Raw genomic sequence first — 23,943 nt, forward strand, 5'->3', positions numbered from 1 at the left:
TAAAAAAGTCTGCAGAGTTTGTGAGAATTCTAAGTGGATTCAGCACTGAGCGACGCTTTGAGTCATTGGATCCGTCTTTAATATGAAAATATTTTTTTAGTGGAGCGTCTGTCGGGCACTTTGCCTTTATTAGATAAAATGAAGATGTGACAGGAAATGAGAGATGGTATGACATGCAAGAAAGGTCCTCGGCTCGACTCGAACAAGGGATGTTGCAAATACATGTTCAGCCTCCAGGCCTGATTAGTGGAGTTCTAACATTTGCTAACATGAAAAATTTCAAATCAGTTACAGTATTAAGCTAGTTGGCTAGTAGGGTGCCTGATGTTAATGATGACCCAGTTTTGGTCAGCTGTCGCTGCGGTACCTACACAGGTAGCCAAAGTGATTTGGCCTAACAGCATCCTTATTACAGCACGCCTGGATTTCAGACTCATGACAGACTCGTGATGAATGATGTAAACTGGCCCAAAGCTGGCCCATGTGCTGCTGACCAGAGCTGATTCTCAGCCCAAATCAGCCCGTCTGCACCCCCAAACTCTTAGCTAAATCTGTCAGACGCATATGGGCCAGAGTCGGCTCATGTTTGGTCATCTGGAGCCAGACCGCAGCCAAGCCGAATTCAGTCTGACTCAGGGTGACACCTGTACACTAAACACTGCACTAATGCAGGTGACATGAAAAACTCTGTGTGCTCTGCAGTCGTCTGTGTATCTGAGCATTTATCTGCCTGCGCTGACTGCATGCAGGCAGCATGTTCCCGCAGGGCTGCAGCCCCACTTACAGTAGTGACAAATTTATTTTGGAACAGTGCTCAGCAGGTCACACTGTTAGCCAAGCTAGCATGAGCCAAGCTGGCAGCGTGTGTGACCTACATTCTCACATGCCGGGCGGTGTTTTAATCCAGGCCGCAAGCAGAGTGGGAGGTGTTGTGTTGTTCGGGCAGGTCACCATGTAGCAGAACGGTGACTCAGGGGCCAAAGGTGCATCTAAAGTATCTGTCGGGGGTTCGAAGCCAGGTCACCTGCTTTTTTTTAAAGGTCATCTAATTTTAGTCTGGATTAGTTTAGTTCATTTGCAAAGCAGTAACATGCGAGTGACATAATAAATATTAATTAAAGATAGAAGTCTCTTATTCATGTTTTGCTCATTATTTATTGCCAGTAAGGCCCACTTTTTATTTGTAAGCTGCACTTTATTCTAACAACAAATTTCTAACAAAAAAAGAACCTTTATCAGGTTTAATATGAAAAGGTGCTAAAGTGACTTATAGATACAGTATGAGCGCATGATAATACTCACGTTTACAACATGATGCAGTGCAGGTTGAGGGTTAGATACTAAATATGGTGCAGTTGATTAGTGAATTATGACAATAAATTGAAAGCAAGGTTCCCATGTTTGACCATTGTGAGAAAAGTTGTTTACATTTAAAGTTAATGTAATGAATTATGAGCTAATTCCAGCAAAGATATGTTTTTACTGGGACTAGTTTAACATTTTGTAAAATACATTTGAAAATACATTTTGGAAAATAAGTATGGAGCTGCAGTCAGGACGTGGTTAGCCTAGCTTAGCATAAAGACTGGAAGCAGGGGGAAACAGGTAGCCTGGCTCTGTCTAAAGTAAAAAAAATAAAATAAAAAATACACCTACCAACACCTCTAGAGCTCACTAATGAACACATTGTGTCTTGTTTGTTAAATCCATACACATCTGTTTTCTCTTCATCTTACCCTCAGAAAGTATTTTCCCACATTCTTTGTGTCGTCATTCGTAATCATCTCATCACACTGTGATTATCCCAATGATCATGCACCGACAGCGTGTCTGTTGCGTGTTTGTAATGTGTCTTCTCATGATCAGCACTTCAAATGAAATGCTTTTACTGTGAGTCGTAGTTATTCTGCCCACCACTGGGAGCGTCTCTCAATATAATGCAGTCCAGTACACCACTGACTATGACCTCAATGTAGTTGAATTCACACCTTTGTGCCAGCAAAAACTGTACATTATAAGCTTCGTAAAGGTTGAACTTATGCCATAGCTGATATTTTTGCCCAGTGCTTTCTTGCTGGAGTCTGTCTGTCTGTGTGGTTTTGTAGCATCTCAATTTAGTTCAGTAATACGTGTGTTATGCAGACAGTGTTCTCCCTGTTTTTACATATAAACCTGGAACTGATCCCACATGAAACTGACTCACGTTTAAAACTGGAAACGTGATGTCACGGGTCTTCATCAGTTCTGCTTTTCCGGCTGTAGCACTCTGAGGATGTTTTTGTTCTCTGCTGTCTCTCATAGGTTTATACCGTTATGCACAATGTGTACTTGGTTACTTATTACGCCTAAGACACTATTTTTGTGTGTGTGTGTGTGTGTGACATTAGGACATCTGTGAGGACATCTCGGACCATGTGGAGCAGATTCATGCCCTGCTGGAGACCGAGTTCTCCCTGAAACTGCTGTCCTACTCTGTCAACATTATCGTTGACATCAGGTGAGTCTTCACAAGACAAGACAAGACAAGACATACTTTAAATTTTTAATGATGTTTATCATGCCTTAATTATATTCTAGCACTGGTTCTGTCTTCTGTGATACTTTAAGGGTTTTGTTTGTTAAATAGTTTCTGTTTTCTTGTCTAATTAATCTCCTTGACTTCTATAGAAACGCACTGTACATGTAGATGATTTCCAAAGCTTTTAGTACACTTCTAAAACTGTTTATCACACCAAGAAGGAAAAAAACTGACTGTGAATACATGCCAATAAAGTTTTTAATAAGTGCGCTCACTTAAGTTAAGAAATAATATCTGTCTGCTATAAAAATATGGATAATGGTTAAGAGAATCTGACAATCAGCTGCATTCTTGTTTCTTTATTGTAATTTCACATTTGTCAGGTTTGATATTGATTGATTTATTAATATTAAATAACTACATTGACGACCTTCATTTAAAGCTGGTGGTGTTGTGTCTCACGTGGTTCAGGACGGTGCAGCTGCTGTGGCACCAGCTGAGAGTCTCAGTTCTGGTCCTGAAGGAGCGTCTGCTGCAGGGCCTGCAGGACTCCAACGGAAACTACACTCGCCAGACCGACATCCTGCAAGCCTTCAGCGAGGACCAGCACCAGGTATAACACACACACACACACACACACACACACACACACACACACACACACAGCTATAGGTCCATATATTAAGCATATGGTCACACTATTTCTTGAACATGAATTGCTACCTTAACCACATTTTTTGTGCTGATCAATTGAAAATTGTCTTGTTTACATCCCAAAAAGCCCTGACAACAAAACAGTATTTGTTTCTAGCAGTGAAACAGTTACAACCACCAAAGTGGTCTGTACTGAATCTTTATCATCAGAGGAACCAGCAAATGCCGTTGCTGTCAGAAATTGTCAGCTGTTTTTAACTTGACGATGCACTTTGCTGTTTTTAAAATGAGGGCAGAGCTCTTTGTCCCTTAAATTTCAGGCATGAAGGCACATTATGTTGAAAAAACAAACGCCACCAAAATGTTTCCCTGAAAATAAAATACAATCCAATATAGTTTTACTGTCCACTGTGGTGGAAATTTTGCTTATGAAGCAAATGTTTTGGGATGTTGACATGAAAAGAACAATAGACAAAACTTTGTCATATATTGTTTTGTAACTTCTGTTTTATTTTGACTTTAACCATCAAGCTAACCTGCTGAGGCACCAGCTTTTCATTTCATCTCGTCAGTGATGGTATGAAAGTAGATATTAACGTGATTAATTCTTCCCATCCAGACTCGTCTGGACGCTCTGACGGAGGTGGACGACTGTGGTCAGCTGACCATCCGCTGCAGCCAGGACTACTTCTCTTTAGACTGTGGTATCACCGCCTTTGAACTGAGTGACTACAGCCCCAGTGACGAGCCAGAGGCCCGGGGAACTGAGCCAGGCGGCGAGGACCCCTTCCAGGAGCTCAGTCAAGCCCAAGGCCCAAATCCGGAACCGGGGGCAGAGGAGAGTGAAGCATCCCGCCTCTCAAACCACAAACTCCATAACAGTTTACCTGAACTCACCACGCCCGGTGACTCAACAAACCACAACCATTCTCCGTCAATATTACCCACAATGCAATGTGGCACGCCCAACCACAGTGAAAGTACAAAGCGCCCTCTGCAGGGTGTGAGCCACAGCACTGAAGTGTCGCCCACTCAGCCGTCACTTCCCAAGAGAGCCGCTCTGTTCTCAGACGGTGGAACCAGGCAGGAGGACTCAAGGGGAGGTCTGGGGAAAGTTAGCCTGCTCTCTGGGCTCCAGTTCCAGGCCGAGCTGAGTCAGAGCACCCCTTCTCTCATGGATGCTCCAGACCGCTCCAAGTTCTGGTTGGAGCTGGACACTGTTTATCCAGAAAATGTTTCACAGTCCTATGAAAGTCTGCAGGTTTGTTCCTCTTTTTTCACGTAAGAGGCCTTTTAAAGATATTTAAAAATTTTATCAGACTAAATCACAAACTGGGTGCAGCTTGCTAGCTGTAACAGAGACAAGTATCTTTTTGCGCACTTTGAAACCCCTGATATTTTTAATATATTTGTACAAATGACACGTCGATGTTGGTGCCAGGGTGTTTTTGTCGTTCAGTTAAAATCTGACTGCCTCTGACTGAAGATTTCTCAAGAAAGTAAATATTTTTGGTTGGTTTGGTGTGAAAATTCACATGTATCGTAGTACTTAGCAATAAAATAATTATCCAGGAGACTCCCGTGTTTCTGTGTTAAGGAACATTGAGGATATCATTAAAAGAAAATTTTGAAATGGAAACTTACAGAGGGGGGAAAAAGCAGCTTCTCCTACTTCACAGCTCTTTCAGCCCACTGCCTCTGAGGCTACGGATGCTAGCTGAAGTGCATATGGATTTTAAGCATGCTACCTTAGCTAACAGTAAAATTTGCTGGGGTTATTTCAGTATGCATACCGATTTAATTTATATGTTAATGATAAAAGAACCACACATTCAACATACACATGCATGTGCTTCAGTTTTTGTTACCTCCAGGTAGAAGGGCCAAACAGGAAGTGGTATAATCCAACTGTATTAGTAGAGGGGGAAACTCAGACTGTACTAAGTGGGGTAAAGTATAGAAGGGGGGTTCAGTAGTTGTCAGGGGGATAGTCTTTTAAAGTACCCTAATCAAGATATTTTGTAAATACTTCTGTTTAGTACAGTGAAAATAATGTCTTTAGATAGTATTTGTTGTTTTTTATCGAAATATTGCATGAAGAGATTAATTGATTAAAAAGCAAATATGGTTTGTCTCTTCCTGTATAAAGCCCTGGGTTAGAAGCTCCTCAGAAGTCAGTTCAGTTGCAGGCTTGCTAGAGGCGCCATGTGCCGAGCCTGGATCCAGTTATCTATTTTGGTTTTCTAAGTTTCCATATGGTCCAAAGAGTTTTAGAAGTCAACGCAAACTGCACTGTTTTTGTCTGGTGAAAAGAGTAATTAAAATTGTACACCAGGTGAAGCTATGACATCCTCCATTTTTTCACCACTTGGCCAGTATTTACAGAAGATGTTTTTAATGTATTTGTACTCATTTTCAATTATGTATTTTCTGCCATTTTATTACCCCCTCTACTGAATTTGTCCAATAAACCAGAACAGCCTCGAAAATGACACCTTTAACCCAAATTCTCTTTAACTAAACAGGTCATGAATGGGCGCAACCTGCAGAAAACCCATGTGAGCTCCAGACAGGGAGGATGCTCACAGGGCAGTGCACAGAGACCGCTGACTGACCCGAGGAGCCCATTTGGGGCCAGACCAACCGCCAACACCCCCCTGCCTCTCCAAGACCCGGTGTCTCAGGATGAAATATCAAAACAAATGGAGCGGACGCAGAAGGAGACACATGCGCACAGTGAGGGGGACTCTGACTCCTCGTTGCCCTCCCCCATGAGGGAGCAGTTCCTCTTCTCGGACCTGGAGGCGTCCGGAGAGGAGTCAGACCTCCGACCGCCTCCCGGCAAGACGGCAGTCTGGATCGTGAAGAGCCAGGCGCAGAAGGTGAGGGTTCATTCTTTTGGTCAAGGACGGAAGTTTGGAGAGTTGAGGTTGTGTTAAAAGTGTTTTTATGTATGTTTGTGTGAATTAATGTGAGACAGATACAGGTTATAAATGGACAGGGATACACAAACTAATTCTGAAATCAGACAGTAGAAACATTTTACAAACTTAGTCTGCATTATAATTTGCAAGTGACCAGATTAGGGCCTCATATATAAAACTGTGTGGGATCCATACAAAAAGTTTGCATGCGCACAGAAGACAAAAATGGCGTACGCCCAAAAAGAATCACATTTATAAAACTGTGTGCCTGCACGCAAATTTCCCTTTATGAATCACGATCAACTTGAAAATGTTCGCACATTGACGAGCCTCTTATTCTGCCCACAAAACTCCCACAGTTAACCACAATTGGTCAATGTCTTCTGAATATTGATATACATGTATTCCTGTGGAGAACAGAGGACAGTTTGAGAGGCTGATTTCTGCAGCAGCTGTTCATGCAGGCAGTTCTTAAACGCATTAAATGCTTTTCTGCACACTGCCAGAGTATGGACTGATGGAGGCACAGTGACTCCGAAGCTCGCTGCTTATTATTGGTTTAGCATCGATATAGACATGTACATATCTGATGAAATCACACACTCAATATCATATAAAACACCGTATTTAACTCCAAAATCTAGCATGCAGGTGTTTTGCACAAAAAACTATATGGAAACTAATAAAAATCGTAGTCATTCAATCGTAGTAATATTCACAGTATTGTCACAGAATCAGACCATGACCTACATAAAATAGAGCCTAAAACCACTAAAATATGGGTTCAAATCAAGAACTATCTGATCAAAGAATAAGTATACGAGACAACAGATCTGACCGATCAAATGATGCCAACACGTTGGATAATTCCACATATTGTCATTTTAATGAAGTAACAAATGAAGCAGGGGTTTACTATCCAAAACGACAATGCTAATTTTTTTCTGATTGAAGCAGATAATCCCATATGAAATGTTTATTTCCTCCGTTCCCTCCGGCAGGGGGCCCAGGTTTTATCAAAAGCCAGCCCAGACAGGGAGCACTGGTATGGGTCAGAAGAGTTCTTGGCACTTCCCGCTCAGCTCCGTAAGACGGAGATGCTCACTATGAAACTGGAAAGTCTGGCTCAGTCCATCCCAGCGGTCAGTCGACAATTAAGATTCACTTTCTTATTTCTGCATCTGATCATAAACCTGTAAAATGATTGCTATTTACTGAATTTTAACCTGAGTTAATGAACACCATATTCATTTTTGCACCTGAATATAATAATAAAGAAACAAGACCACCACTACCACTGATGTTTTTGTTGAAACTTTAACTTTGTCCTGCAGAGGCCCGGTGGCTGTGACTCTACCCAGGAGGCTCTGCAGGATGTGGATGACTGGGATTTGACAGAGCTCAACCCAGACTGGGACGTAGGGGAGAGTGGGGACAACGTGAGCAGCATAGGGGAGAGTGAGGACGACATTCCTTCTTCTCTGCCACCGCTGGTACAACACAGCATATTTTATCATTTCATGTTTTTGACTTAATAAATGCTGAAAAACATTTGTTGATCCAGAATATATTCCCATGATGTTTTCCCCTCAGCTTCCTTACAGACGAAACCTGGTCAGCCGCTTGAGCACCACCTCATCCAGCGATATTGCTCCCTCATTGGATGAAAGCATCGAGTCCGGTCCGTTAAGTGACCTGCAGTCTGAAGAGGATGAGGGACGGAGGTCTGCAGACCGCCGCCTGCAGCTGACAGCGCCCTCGGTGGATGTGCGTGGAGGTGCGATCCTGGTGCACCAGCTACTGGAGGACATTCAGAGTCAGGACAAAGACCCCAATGTCTGGAAGAAGATAGAGGTATGGACAGCCTTCCTGTCTATCTGTCTGTGTCTTTGCTTTAATATGTCAGTCTCTTTCTCTCTGTTGTGAATTACCAGTGTTTTTGATGTATTTCTTTCCCCAAGGAAACTTGCTAGTGGTTGTGGTCTGCTTGTTTTCCCTGCAGGTTAATGTCATTTCATAAAAGTGTAATAATTTCTTCTGACACTAGAGGAGGTAGTCTTTATTTCAGGTGAGGTAGCCTGCCTCAACTACAAACAACAAGCCCTCCAAACTAAACAATACACTCTGTTGTTTGCCTTCCAAAACAACCCATGTGAGCATTTTCTGATACTGCACCCCCTTCAGGACGACATTGTTTATCAGTGCCTTCTAAAACCAAAAATGATTAATATGACTATTTTCTAAATTGCCACCGCTGTGGTTAATGTTTAGTTAGCTTTAGGCACAAAAAATGCTTACCGGTAGTTAAGGTATGGGAATGTTTGCTCTCAGGGTCAAAAGAAACCAATGTTGACTGTTCCAACCAGGAACAGGATGCCAACAGCGATCTCCTGTGTAAGAGCACTAGACCTCCAACATGGCTGTCAGAAGGAGCATTACATCATTTGAAACCTCCGTAACTGGACACCTGTTTTAGCTGTTTTAGCTGTAGCTGGTGTTGTGATTTACAATGTTTAAAGGGGCCACCCACTTGTGTAGGTGCGATCAATTAATTATGGTGGAAGCATCTGTTGCTGTGCAGTGTCCGCTCATAGAAATCGGAGGAAGCCGGTCGCTCTGTCTGTGGTTGTCCTTATAGGGTTAACTTGCTTCGTGCTCCTGTTAGCATGTTAGCAAGTTAGCTGGCAGGCTTTGTGTTTGGCAGCCGTTTGCGCTAAACTTTGTTGCAGAGATCTAAGAGGCCTTCGCAGCACTGCAGTAGATCAGGAGACTTCGGTTCTGCTGCGTGTCTTCTGCTCCGAGCAGATTACACGGCGAAGCCAGGAGGAGAGAGTTGGGTGTCTGCTGGTGAGCAGACACACTGAGAGAGAGCCGACCACGGCGGTTTTTATTCACAGGTCAGACTGGCCAATCCTGAGAGCCAGCGGTTCAATGGCTCTCACGATTGTGGGACAAAAGAGAATGCAGTCTCTTTAACTGAAAGAGACTGAAGTTAACAATCACCCAAATGAATGAATTCGTCTGTGGAGTACCAACACTGGCATTAGCGTGTTTCTGCAGCAGAAGTCCCTGTACTTTTATTCTGACAAAGTACGACAAGTCGAACCAAAATCACCACAACACCAGCGCTTTTCTCCCTTCACTGCAGCCATCTTGATGGATTGGAGGGCTGGTATCGGATCGTCCTGTGGCCCCGTTAATTCATCACCTCACTTCTAAAGGTCACGTTTGATTGGCAGGCAGATTATTGATGAGGGTGCCCACTGAACTAATCAGTCATATCTGTCATATCGAATACGACAAAATGTCAATAGCTCTGGGGATTCATTCTCCTCATGGCTGCTCGTTTAATTAGCGCTATAAAGAAGCTCTGACACCTCCTCTAATATTTTTTATTGTTTTATTTTATTCACGTTTATTTCACTCTCTATCCTTTATTGCTTAATATTCTAATTCTGAACACCTTTTACTCCCCCAGCAACATTTTACTTTGCTGCTGTAACATCTCAGTTTCCCCTCTGGGATCAATGAAGTTCAGCATATCTGTCTTATCTGGTGTTAGCCGGGTCAGGAGCCCACAGACAGAATCAGATCGCTGTAATAAGATTATCAGTGAGGATGGTCAGGAGACGCCAGGATCAATCTGTGAATTAAAGGCCTGTCTGTGTGAGGGGACGTCCTTGGAATTAAGGATCAGTGACCCGGAAGGTCGAGAGTTTGATCCCCTCATTAAACTATGTCCTCCATATTCCCAAATTCAAATCAGATCGCCCACATTAATATTCAGTTAATGATGATTTGACTTATAAAATGTCAAAGCTGTTCCCTGCTCTTTCGCTCTCTCTGTCCTTTCGTGTTGGGGAAACATTTTGATCCGTATTTAAAACGGTTTGACAAACAGTAGTCCATTTGGGGAATCTCAGCTAACCATTTCTTTAACGCCTTGAACCAAAAGATAGGCTAGTGTTCAATTATAATCCATTTTTTCAAGATTGTTCGTAGTCAGTTTCATGGTCCGTTGCTACTCTGTTTCAGTTATTATGTTGCAAAGATTTCAACAGACACCTGACAGCCAATCAGAAACAATTATTTTCTGTGGCTTCGGCATGAATAAAGATTTTTCCTTTGCGTGGAGCATGGCATTAGTTTAGGCAGAGCCTTTTCCATCAAATCCAACTGTCAAACAATTTGCTACAAATGGTGAATTCATAGACGTAAGTATCTCTGACTGAAATTATTTTATAGTCATTTCCCTACAATTCAGCATGACTCATCTTTGGGATCTCCACTAGAATTTGAAATAACGTAATGTGAGTTTTGAATAAAGCTTGTTTGCATATGTGTTTCTAATGATGAACCAGTGGGAAGAGTTGACAAATTAAAGCAAAATCTTGTAGGTGATATTATGGTTATATCAACTTGTCACATTCAAATTACAACATCACACATCAGAACATCATAAAAGTGTTGAAAGTAACTAAATTTTGCTGTGGATTATGTGGCAGTTCGCAGAGCATCCTAACCGTCCATCTTACTGTTGTATTCATTACTAACATACATAGAACATGATTCATATTCATTATTTTCTCTGTTTCAACCATCTGTCTGCTTCACCTTCTTATTACCGATTATTTTTAATTTAGGCCTGTAGAGCTGAAACACGCGTTATTCTCATTTCCACTGTTTCTTCAGATATTTCAGTAAAATCTGCACATATACGAGATCCATGTCACCTGCGACATAAAATGATTATGGTACATCACAATAAAATAATAGTCATTTATAGTCAGTAGTCTTTCCCTCATCTGTAAAGTCAGACGTCATCGCCAGCAGCAGAAACAGCTCTGGGTACCAACCACAAGCAAAAAATCAGTTTCCCTTGTAAAAGCCGTCTCTGATTAGTCGGATGCTGGTAGAAATTTTGCACCCGCCCTCATGGCATGCCCTGAACGTCTCAGACACAATAAGTATCTATAATCCCCGGCACGTTCATGGCCCCGTGCAGCTTCCCCTGAATCATTCAGACCCCCTCTGGCACTCAGTGTTTCAGTTCTGTGTTCATGTGGTCTGTGTAAAAAACCCTGTTCATGTGAGTCCCAGTACAATGCCAAAATGTAAAGTAGTGAGTTTGGAGTTGATATATATGGATGATATATATATATATATATCATATAGTATATATATGATATATATACTGAGCATCTGAGCTGGCAAGACCCAATTGCTGTCTTGTGAAATATTCAACCCTAAAGGATTATGGAAATAAACACACATTCATAAATTAGCATTAACAGATAGTGAACATTACAGAAAAACTCCTCAAATCCTGAAATATAAAACAAAACGCATAAAAACTACCAGGAATTATGCTATGCTGTCTCACACGACACCTTGTGTTAACCACACACGCACACACACATTCACACACACACACACACTCCTCGTTCCTCTCTGCTCCTGGGTAATTAGCTGATTAGCTGCTTAATTAGCAGCATGTAATCATGGCGATGGATGAGCTGCCTAATTGAGGAAGTGAAGAGAGGAGAAGAGTCTCAGTGTGGAGGATAACATTCTGTCTCTCCGCAGAGAGTCTCTACTGAATACAACAGAGTAGAATAAAATAGAATGGAAAAATCATCTGTCCAGGGAAGAGAGACAGTGAAAAGATCACTGGTGGGGCAGAAATGAATCAAATCCAGGAGCAGGACAGAATATAATCTGTCCAGGAAGTCTCGTCTCCTCGGGGGAAAAGGATTCGGTTGTGTTTGTTGTTGGAGGCGAGTAGATTTGATTAGAGTGGAAATAACTGAGTAGGATGTAATAAAATCCCATATCTGAACTTTATGGGAAAGGAAATCAGTTACATTCGCTGTCAGTAGAATAGATCAGGATAGCTGCAGACATTTATTTTCGTCTCCAATGTCCAGGTTCATTTTCAAACCAGTGTTTTCTACTGGGAGAAAGACCAGAAATGAAGCCTGGACTTGATTTAGCTGTTAAACTTAGCTACGTGAAAATCTCTTCAGGATGGAGTTGTGTGATCTTAAAAAGTTACTTAACACTAAATCCTTTTTTGAGTAAGTGAATTGTATGTATAGCGGCCTTATTAAACTATCAATTGATTCTTGTCCCAGTATACTTCATTGCAACACCAGTTCTTTGCTTTTTTCCTGAGTAAGTCGAGTAATTCTGTCCGTTAGAACAAAAAATTGTCAACGTAAAATCAGGTAACGGTGCCCTGTACTCCAGGCCATGTGTAAGAATTCGAATGTGTGAAAGGGGGCTAGTTTGAGCTGAAACATGGTGTTAAGTTACTCTTTAAAGGGTTGGTTCACTTAAAATGACACAAAAAACGAACCCAAACACTTGTAGCGCTATCTAAGCAGATAGTTTTGGTTTTATTTGTCCAGGTCTTGAGATATCCATATTTGAGATTTCTGCCTTCACCTAAATTCAATGGAGGTGAATGGAATTTAGTTTGTGGTGCTCACAGCACTGGAAATTCATTTTAAAATAACAAAAACATGTCTTTCCAGAGACCCTGTTCTGGTTCCTCTGGAAAATGCAGAGACCTCGATTTGAACAGGTTTCATTGGAATTACTTCTGATGGAAAAAACAAAACAAAAAACCTAACAATGAAAATCATTGTGTTGTGTTCTGTGGATTATCCAGAGTAAAAGGTACACTGTTTCAGGAAAGTTTTTCAATGCTTTGAGCGCCTCCATTGTACTGGGAGCCAATCAGAGCTTTATAGGTGGGATTAAGAATGGTGACAGCATCTTCTTGTGCCAAAACCCAAACAATTGGCGACTTACAGAAAAAAATAACTCTTAAATGGACATATTTCTTTGATAAACATGAAAACATTGAGTTAACTGCTTCTTAACTGCTACCACAGCTTCTGTGTCGACTCAAAATGGTCTTGACAGCTGAGGACGCAGCTTGGTTAGAGCTAAATACCCCCCCCTAAACTTTCAGTGTCTGACTCGCAACTTAAATTGCACTGTGTAAAACAAACTATTTGTTTTAAAACATAATCAGCAGCATTTATTTTGATTAAAGTATTTCTTGTTTTAACCTTCCCCCCTATTAGACCTTTACCTTTTCTTTCTTTTTTCGAGTTCTTCGCGCTGCCTTTGTTGTTGGACATGAATATTTTAAGACTTTTTCTCCCTCTTTTCACCGTCGAGACGCTGTTGTCTCGACCTTGACCTCCTCATTTGTAATGTTGGAACAGACCCTCACATAATTTGAGTCCGCATCACGTAAATCCGCAGCTTGTTTCATGAAAGTTTATGAGACCGACGCAGGAAATGTACATACACAGAGCCCAAAGTTCCTAATTGCGCTGTATGGGATATGGCTCCTGAAGTGCATTGAAATTTCCTGGAAACAAAACAAAACTAAAAAAGCAGACAGAGAAACAGTCCATCAGTTAGATAAGTGTCCTACACGTCATGTGATCACATTGTATGTGCTGTCTGGGCCGGCGTCGGCATCCTCAGTGTGAGATGTCTGTGTGTTTGGCGGCTCTGCGGCACGCCGGCCTATCTGTGAGCAGTGGGAGACAGACAGACAACAGACTCAGATCAACACTCGTCTGATTGGCCCGGCGGGGGCGCAGGGACGCCCACCGACAGCAGAGGGGATAGGAAAATAAGAGAGAGATGAAGGAGGAAGGGGGTGTTATTCTCTTCTTTTGTGTCTCTATAGATAAACAGGTTACGGAGAAGGTAAAGGTAAAGTTGACAGACAGAGATGCAGAAACTTTGTTTTCAACATTTTCTTGAAAAATGTATGAACTTTTCTCATATAAAATACAGGTTCAACATATCCACTAATAAGGGTTTCAGAGGGCAGATAAAGATATTTTTGTGTTGAAACTGTTGGTAATGGATCTATAAAGTGACATTTGTCATGCAAAAACACTGCAGTTACTGAAATCAGGGTTTTCAGAGTCAAAGGACTCAGAAAAATCATTTCATTCATGGAGCATATATGACACAGACTGATGAAATTCTTTAATCTCTTTAAGGTAAAGTGACATCCACATTTTCAGTGTTAGAAACTTTTATTTATAACACCCTCACAATATAGTTAACGTCAGCTGCGGGTTTATATGTGTGTGCTGTTTTCTTGCACTGTTTAAATTTTTCTGGGATTTTTGTTGAAGCAAACATCACCAACTTGCAGACACTCAAGACACTGAAACCTGTTGACCTTACTTTGGAAATGAGTAAAGTGGTTAAAATGAATAATATTCCAATGCAAGTTTTGTACAGTCACATGCATTCTATCACAGAGATGCAATATACAATCAAGAGAGAAAGACCGGTCAGTGTATTGTATGTGTTTATAGTGCACATATGACTGTTGATGTTAAATAATTATTTTAGTTAGATTGAATTTGAATATATAACACTGTACACACATACAAGAGAGTCCAACCATCAAACAGGCAAAAAAAGGTTATAATAATCACTTATAGTTAAACTGACAGGAAACTCTTACCGTAAAATAAAACAATATCAGAAGCTGTATGTGTGTGTGACTGATTATGTCACCATTGTGGGGCTTTGTCCCCACGGCAACAGACAGCTTGTATTGGAGGGGTCTCCCAGGGACGATCTCAGGGATACAGTCAGGTGTGAAGGACGGCCATGTCTCTCTCTCACAGATTTTCATCGAAAGCTAATTTTAAGGTCCAATGTGTAACATTTAGGAGGAGTTATTGGCAGAAATGGAATATAATATTTATAAATTAAGTATGTTTTCATTATTGTATAATCACCTGAAAATACGAATCGTTGTGTTTTCGTTACCTTAGAATAAGCAGTTTATATCTACATAGGTAGCGGGTCCCCTTCCGCGGAGGTCGCCATGTTGCACCGCCATGTTTCTACAGTAGCCCAGAACGGACAAACCAATCACTGCCTCTAGAGAGGGCCGTTGGCATATTTCGTGAGTTTCACGACCACCGTAGTTTCTGCAACACGCTTGGAAGGGGAGGATGACGAAAGCGGTATTCAAATGGTTGCAAACTGCAATTTCACCGCTAGATGCCACTAAATCCTACACACTGGACCTTTAAGTTTCAAAATAATAAATAAATAAAAAGAAAATTAAAGCATAAGAAAATATAAGAATCAGAATCAGCTTTATTGCCAAATAGGTTTAAACATACATTTGCTTTGGTATTTTGGTGCAAAACAGTAAACATAGTAGAAATATAAAGAAAGATAAAGCAAGTATTACAGGTCTAAAATCATAAATATAAAATACAAAATGGACAGTAAGATATTAAAGAATATTAAAAAAGAGAAAATAATAAAGAATATGTACAATATGATGTTATTTAAATGACAGTTTGTGCAATGTGCAAAATATTTAGGCTGCATGGGAAAGTTTACAGTATGAGCATACTGTACTAAAGTAAGGTATACTGTATAAATGTATATATATGTGGGTTGTGGAAGCTGCAGTCCTGTCTCGTCCAGATTTTACCCAAAAATCAGCTGCACAAGTTCCATGTTTTATATAAAAAATTATTTTAATGAATTTCCAAATCAAACTTTCCTCCCCTCGAATTCTTTCATTTTGACCCAGCAGTGTACAGTGTTTGGTGTAAAATGTTCAAATAGTCAAACTAATAATTTAGCCTGCTGTGGAAATTAGCTGTCTCTCCTCAATCCCCCAAAATGTTTGTGGAACCCTGCGCAGAAAATTCATCATGCTGTTTTTATTCACTTATTATTTCCAGTCACTTACATTTTACTGTTTTTGGATCGCTGCTGCCAAAAAACTTAACACTTAAAACGTAAACCTTATTATTATCCTGAAGGAATTTGGTTTTCAGGCAGGCATTTAACACACAGGTCACAAGAATACACTGATAAAAAATAAATATTAAACATAATAAACGGCAGCAGTTCAAGCCAAAGACAGAGACACTACTACCAAACTGTATAGAAAAAGTGGAACATTAAGACCAATGGCAAATATAGAGCCAAATGAAGTGTGGTTTTAGGTAAAACATTACATAAAGTTCAGGTGTGCAAGTCTCTGTATTGCTGAACAGATTTTTCAAATTAAAAGTTTTCCATTGGCTCAATGGGCATAATCCGTCTGTAAGGATTGGCTGAGTGGTGGAGGAAGGACACATGGACGCAGGAGTATCTTCCCTCTGTGTGTGATTTTATTTGATCTTTTTACCAGACAAACAATAGATGAGATGTGTTGTTGTGGAAAAACAATTAAAAAACCAGAAAGGCTTTTAATGTGAAAAATCAGCAGGAAATGTTTCAATAAAATAAAGAAAGATATTATTATTAATTGTTTGTTTCATTGAAAATAAACAAACAGTCTTCATACGAATCCCTTACATTTGTTTTTTTAAATTGTGACCAAGATATACAGTATACTAAGCGAGACATCTTACATTTGAAAAATCGATTTGTCAGTGCTCTCTGGTAGACAAACTAACACTGTTTGTAAAAGACCTCCAACCTAGTTTGCTACTTAACATACACCAACTCCGATATGTCAGCCTGGCCGGTTTATTGGTCTAGCTCTACATTGAAGTACAGGTATTTCTTACCCCCACTCATTGTTTTTACCCAGCATTGGATAATTATTTAAAGACCGGCTTCTATTTGAGAATTTACGGAAATTAAATTATTAAGTTGTAAGATAATAAACATTTGATCAACCATTGCTGCTCTCACTTTCTGCAGTCCACCAGCAGTTATATCCTTTTATTGTGTTTGTCTTGTGCTCTGGGCGCATAAGAATCAGACCTATCGCCTGTAACATATTAATCATCGAAGCCAAACATCGTCTGTCGGGAGTTTGAGTCTAAATCTATCAGCGTCGTCCTTCAGAAAGCCCCGTCAGCTGAACGGTAATTATCCAGTGGTGAAGAGCTGAACCAGAGGAGGAAGAGATGAAGCAGATATCAGAGCGGTTATCCAGGCGGCAGTGGATCAGATCAGGCGTTTCAGCTCCCAGCAGGCCTTTCTGCCCCTCAGGAGCCTCACTGGTTTAGAGACATCAAAGCAGCCGTAAGCAGCCCAGTGCAGGCTGGTCGATATCCAAACCAACGCCGCTCCCTCTGCTGCTGTTCGCGCCTACATCCTCTTCCTCCTCTGTCCTTCGCTCTCCTCTTCCTTTCTCTTATTCACCGCGTTTCTTCTCTTCTTCTCATGTTTAACCTCTCGTCTCATCTGTACTTCTCATCTCATGATCTCATACTCTTCACCATTTTCTCTCAATCTGTTCCTCTTCTCACCTTTACTCCTTCACCCTTTATGCTGTCATCTTTCTTTCCCTTTTCATTCCTTCTTTCATCTTTCTTTTTCTCTACTTTTTTCCTCTAACCTTCCCTTTCCATTTTTCTTTCGTTCATTTCCTTTCCTCCTCTCCTTTAACCTGCTTTTCATCCTTACCTTTCTTTCTCCTTTCCTCTAATCTTCTTTCCTTTCCTTCCTTTTCATTTTGTTCTTTCCTTTGCTGTCCTCAATCTTTCTTTCCTTTTAACTTTTTTCCTTTCCTTACCTTTCCTTTCTTTTCGCTTCCTTTCTTTTCCTCTAGTCTTCTTTCCTTCCCATTCCTTTTGTTTTTCTCATTCCTCTTCTTTCCTTAATTCCTTTCCTCTAGTCATCTTTCCTTTCCTTATCTTTCCTTCACTCTAGTCCCATCTAATCTCATCTGTCCTTACCCTCCTTTAATCTCCTTTCCTTGCCATTCCTCACCTCTCCTCCTCTTCCTCCTACACTCCCCCTCTTCTCTTCCTCTCCTCTCATCAATACTTTTGATTTCCATCTCTCCTCCATAATGAGCGGTGGAGAGATGGACGGAATCATATCGATGTATTTTTTTATTTTTTAAGGTTTGCGGTAGTAATTAACATACTGCCGCTCAGTTGGTCAAGGTTTGTATCTCACACACACACACTATAACTGTACACAAACACATAGACACTATTGAAGCATATAAGATGTACACAAATACACACATCGGATCATTACAGGCTAGCAGACACACCTATCCCCATATGAAGACACACACGTACAGATTCGATGCTGCGATTTGTAGGCGAGGTGTAAGCATGGATGCACACATGTGGCAAGTAATTTCCATCAGATTTACCTTCTCGCCACAGCCTCCTTCACTCTGCCATTAGTTTTCTAGATAGCTCTCAGTGAAAGATATGAAAACAACACTCGATGTATAAAATATTAGAACTGTCTTCTTGATGATCTGCAGTCACAGTTACACTTGTTATTCAGACGGGATGTTTGAGGTCTGACGGGAAAGAATGAATTTTAGAGCTCACGTTGCTGTATGTCTTCAGTTTTATGTAAATGACTTTCCTGTTCTCTCTCCTTGTCTCTTTGTTTGCTTGTACGCTCTTTGTGGCTGGATTGTGTCCAGGCTACAGAAAATTCAGGTTGCAGCTCCACGCTGACCTTTGTGTAGTTGCGTTCGTAGTGCTTTCCTCTGAGGAAGTATCTCTGCCTGCAGTGATCCGACTGAAATCACAGACTTGTGGACTATTCAAGAGATGCTACATTTTAACATTATTTGAATTCAGAGGTTTGTAAAACCACTTAGATTTAGAATAGAATTTGATTTGATAAATACAAATAAACAAGTATGTGTTTCAGTTCAGTCTTCAGACTTAGTATTAGATAGTTTGTCATTATGCATTGATTTAATATAATTCAACCATTTCATCTATCTTGTTTTAGCAAAACAAGTTACCTATGCTTATGTTTAACTGACAAGGACCTCCAGCAGACGTGAGAATTTTGATGGAAGTAGCGTGACGTTGTTATGGATCACTTCCTGTTTCCTACCAACGATCAACTTTGGTTTCTTTCAGCCATGACCACAATCTTTCACTGAAGTCATCCAAGTAGTTTTTTTAGACGGCTGATCTGGAAACGATCAAATACATTTGTGTTTGTAATGTTGATTCGTACAGCGTGATTAATGTTTTTATGGTTAAAGAAGACTGAAACAATGTCGTTTGTCAGTGCTTTTCATAACCATAAAGACGTCAATCATGCTTTAGTTTCAACGAGCGGCAGATATTTTAGGGAAAACAAATAAAATATGTTGCCTGTGAATGTTTTGCAGATACATTCAGTGTGAACGTTTTGCAACTTTGTGGATGCATTTCCTCGATCAAATGTCTTTGCCAGATTTATTCCGTGTTGAACAACTGCTCCATGATAACCAAGGTCTATAGAGTTTACTCACTCTTAATACAAAAGTGCCCTGAGCCAAACATAGATAAATCAAAAGAAAGGTGGGCATCTCACTTAAACACAATAGATGAGGCCTCGTGGGAAGATCTGTGTCAGGACAGTGTTTGTGCAACCATTAGTTCGAGGTGCAGAATTGTTCACTACAATTTTTGTCACCAGCTCTATGTCACTCCTCAGAAGCTACATCAATACAACAGTGCAATATCTGAAATTAGTTTTAATGTGGCACAGCAGAAGATACTTTTTACATGCTACCTGCTGAAATGTGTGAAACTACGGCACTTTTGGAATGACTCGTGTGACACCACGTCCTCTATTACAGGGGTCTCCTTTCCGTTAGAGCTATGTTTACTAGCTAACTGTCCTGTCGAATTCTGTATTGTCTTTCTGTTGTTTAAATTTTAAAATAAAAAGAAATAATTTTAAATAAAAACATTACCTCATTATGCTGCTTAAAAAATGGAATCTGGGTGGCATTACGTTTCTTTCAAACGATGTTTGATATTTTATCTTATTCGTAGTATTTATTACACGAAGGCAAGGAGAACGTAGGAGGAATAATCTTAGACATATGAAGGAGTCCGAGGAGTCTTCATTTTGTAAAAAAAAAAAATGCTTGTTTGCAGTCAAACCACAATTTCTGTCGATGTTCCACACAGATCGATATCAAACCCAAAAATCCACCTTTCAGTAACTCTAAAGCTCTCTTATGTCCATGTTGTGTCTTGCATCAGACCTGGAAACTCCTCTTACAGGACTTCAGAGATGCTGCGTGCAGTCACAGCGCCCAGTGGTTGTTGGTCAACAAATAGCTCCAACGAGACCTGCTGCTAAAAACACAACGTCTTCTTTTTACATGAAAGACGGCGTACTTTTTCGCTTTTGACTGAGGTATTTTATCGTTGTTTTCATGTAGCAGCGTGACCTAAAACACATGATGTTGCAGCAGGTGTTGGTTTCACATTGGAAGTCTTGACCGGGAGATTGAGAAACACCGGTTGTCTCTTCAGTTAGTATCTTATGTAAAGAATTTAACAGGCTGTAAGTGTTCAGACACAACAACTCCTGCTCCTATGAAACAACTTTAATCTTTCTCCTCTCTTTTGTTTAAACACTTTAAAGCGGATCTTTGCTTCAAGTGTTAACTCCTCCTTTCACGTCCACCTCTCTTTCAAGAATGACAGTTTAAACTCTTATTTCTTTCTTCTTCATCATCTCCATCTCTCCTTCATGACTGAAGGTTTAAACTTCTCCTTTAAGCTGTCTCCTCTGCTCCTCTTCAGGAGTGACGGGGATTTAATGGGAGAAATCAATACTGGATCAGATACTATTTCACACGGATTCTCCTGATCTTCTAGTGATTCTTCCAGCATTTTACACCAAAAAGAAATCAGGAAATTTATTTTGCTCTTATACAATAAAGCAGAATTTTTTTTCCGAGTCTCTTCAAGTCGGATCAGTAAATTCCATGTGGAGATGTGTCAGTTTTGAGCTCCATCGCCTCATTAATCCTCCTCTCAGCCAGTAGATGGCAGTAGCTATCCACCAAGCAACGAGCGGTCTTCTTCTCTCCCTGTTGTTTTTCCTCTCTTCTTCTCTGTCCGTCCGTCTGTGTGCTCTTATGAAGGGCAACCTGCCAGCGATGGAGACATACATGTTCAACTCTCTAGTGTCATTTATACCACTCTATTTTTTTTTATTTCTTTCTTTTTCTCATTCTGTCTTCATCTCACTGTCTGTCTTTCTCCCCTTTCTTTCTGTCAGTCTTATTTTCTTATTTTTCATTTAGTCTTTTTCATAATCTTTTTGCTTTCTTCATTTCTTCTGTCCTCTCCCCTCTCTATATCTTGTTATTTCTCCACCTTGTTGTATTTCCCGTTTCTTTCCCTTGCATCTGCATCTTTTGTTTTCTCCGCCTTTGTTTTATTTTTCTATCTTTCTACTTCTTATCATGTCTCATGTTTTTCCCTCTCATTACTGTTTTAGTAGCTGTGTTTGTTTCTTTTTCAATCTTTTCCCATAATTGTTTGTTATTTTTCCGTTTCTTATGACCTCTCCTTTCCTCCTCTTTTCCTTCAGCATTTTTAATTCTCTATTTCTTTTCTGGATTTGTCTTTTTCCAACATTTTTCCCATCCTGTCTATGTCTCCTCTTGCTTTTTTTCTTTGACTCTTCCCTTTTTATTCTGCCCCTCCACTCTCTCACTCTGTCTCTCTCTCTCTCTCAGTCCCATCTCTTTTTATCCCTCTATATTGTCTGTCTGTGTTTTCACTTTTCGCCATCTTTCACTCTTTTAAATATCTTCCTTTATTTTCCTCCCTGTATCTCTGGCTCATCTCTCTGTATTTATCCTAATGTGTGTTTACCTGTTTCGTCCTGCGGGTCTCGTTTTTGTTCTCTCTCTGTCCTTGAATTAATTCATCTGGAATCAGCTCTGAAACACCGTTCAGCCGCTCCCCCTCTCCTCTCCTTTCCAGTGTTTTATCCTTTTCTCGTCCTCTCATCCTCTCCTCCTTCCAATCTGTTGCTTTTTCCTCCCTTTCCCCCACTCTTCCTGTTGCATGCCATTACCTGTTGGATGTCTTTCTTACCTTGTTTTGATGTTTTTCCTTCGACTCTCCAACATTTTCGATTTTGACTACAGATTTATTTTGCTCTATTTTTCTCTTTCTACTTCTTATATCCCTCTTTTTTGTACTCTTTCTCTCACTCTCTCCATCCTCTGCAGAGTTTTGTGTGTGTGTGTGTCGTGTTTTGATGTGACTCCAGCAGGCTCTGGACAGCAGTGTTTATTCATGCTATTATTATTGTTTCTTTTAAATCATCTGTTTCTCTCTCTCTCTCTCTCTCTCTCTCTCTCTCTCTCTCTCTCTCTCTCTCTCTCTCTCTCTCTGTGTCCCTCTGCCTCTCTCGTCCCCAGTGTTTTGTGCAGCAGTTGGACGGGTTCATTTCGTGGCTGCAGGAGGCGCTGGACAGCACAGAAAACTGGACGCAGCCCCGACAGGAGCTGGAGAGCCTGAGGGTGTACCTGGACACACACCTGGTGAGAACACACACACACTTTTATCCTTTTATACTAGTGAGGACTCTCATTAACATAATACATTACCCTAACTCCTTACGGAAACCAAGATACAAGTACAATAGCACACAAACACACACACACACACACTGTCAAAGCTCATATACTTTTAAGTATAAATGTCTAAACACACATTGCACTCACGGTTGTATGAACACATATTTGCATACATGCATATGGATGTGCCCATGTGCCCCCCCCCCCACCCACACACACACACACACACACACACCCACACACACACACACCTTTGTGTGCCAGTTTTAACAGCAGAATCACCTACCACTGCAATCTGTTTGAACGTTGACTCTGTTTAAAACAGTCGCTCCAGAAATCTGCTGTTCCTTTCAAAACAATGCATCAGATTCAGAACCAGCTTTATTACCTTGTTAATATGGTATGTCGTACAAACAACGCAATACATTAATAACAAACACTGCCACAAGGCAGGAACTGAGTGGAATATGAAGTACGATTCCACTTTTCACTGAATTTCACTTTTCAACCAAATTTATCCTGTTTTAATGTAGAAATCACCAAATCGAGTGGAAGAAGATCGAAAAACTGCGAATCTTTTCTGAACAATGTGACGGCACTTTGTGACGACTGGGACAGACGCATCTCTGTGGCCAGTAAAGTCAGGCTCTTATGTCACATGTAACTGAATCGTTGTTAATCACTCCCTTTAATATGCAAAATAGTAATGTTAAGTTCAAATCATGTGACAGCAATTTTGTCATCACAGGACAAAAATCTACACACACACACACTGCTGGCGAGTTACTGTATGTACAACGAAATGTGTTCTTGTCAGCTTCATTCATGCTTTATTTCTTATTGTTACTATGAATTGTGTATGGTTCTCTAAAGAGAAGCCTGCAGGATTACAGAAAGGACATAAAGGGCTCAAAAAGTCCACGAGGAAGCCCTGAAACCGCTTCTGTTTTTAGGGCAGACACTGGGATTTGACCACAGACTTATCTACCAGGAATTTATGGAGATAAACTCATCTGTTTAACCTCATCTCTTAAGAAGCCAGCATGTTTGAACCAAGAGCTTATCAAGTGTTTTATTGAGAACATTCAGAGGGTGTCTAGAAAAATAGCTGCTGTAGCAAGTGGCGAATAAATTCCATACTAAACACTAATCCACCATTTTTAAGTATGCAGTACAGTAGTAGTACAATAAAAAACTTCAAAATACCTGCGGCACATTGGGATGACTTGATTTTTGAGGGACTGTGCTTCTAACTTCATTAGACAAGTAAACAAGGAACAAGTAAAGTAAACATTTTAGCATTTTCAGTAGCTCTCAGTACACACAGAGCCAAGAACAAATATACAGGAAGAAATATAGTCATGATGCCACTGATGAGAGAAGATGAGAGGAAAAAATGTTAAGATGGTTGAGTGATGGCTCCAGTGATGTTACTTGAAACAAAAAGGTTTTGACTCACTATGTGGCATTTTCAAATTTGACATTTTTAGTAGTTG

The 23,943-nt window shown here is 40.5% G+C and overlaps 1 protein-coding gene across 8 annotated transcripts in view; it reads left to right on the top strand.

Annotated features, from left to right (window-relative positions):
- The window catches only part of akap6 (A kinase (PRKA) anchor protein 6), a 225,277-nt gene that overhangs the window by 55,145 nt on the left and 146,189 nt on the right, over positions 1-23,943 (top strand). For all 8 annotated transcript variants that reach the window (XR_006374663.1, XM_044167634.1, XM_044167639.1 and 5 more), the window contains 8 exons: positions 2,388-2,497; positions 2,990-3,131; positions 3,792-4,433; positions 5,698-6,054; positions 7,098-7,238; positions 7,431-7,589; positions 7,690-7,950; positions 22,289-22,411. Coding sequence is in view for 7 of the 8 variants with exons in the window: in XM_044167634.1 (XP_044023569.1) it covers positions 2,388-2,497; positions 2,990-3,131; positions 3,792-4,433; positions 5,698-6,054; positions 7,098-7,238; positions 7,431-7,589; positions 7,690-7,950; positions 22,289-22,411 (1,935 nt within the window). In the remaining variant the exon portion in view is untranslated. The remainder of the gene's footprint in view (positions 1-2,387; positions 2,498-2,989; positions 3,132-3,791; positions 4,434-5,697; positions 6,055-7,097; positions 7,239-7,430; positions 7,590-7,689; positions 7,951-22,288; positions 22,412-23,943) is intronic.

Source organism: Siniperca chuatsi, linkage group LG15 (assembly GCF_020085105.1).
Source record: "Siniperca chuatsi isolate FFG_IHB_CAS linkage group LG15, ASM2008510v1, whole genome shotgun sequence".
NCBI lineage: Eukaryota > Metazoa > Chordata > Actinopteri > Centrarchiformes > Sinipercidae > Siniperca > Siniperca chuatsi.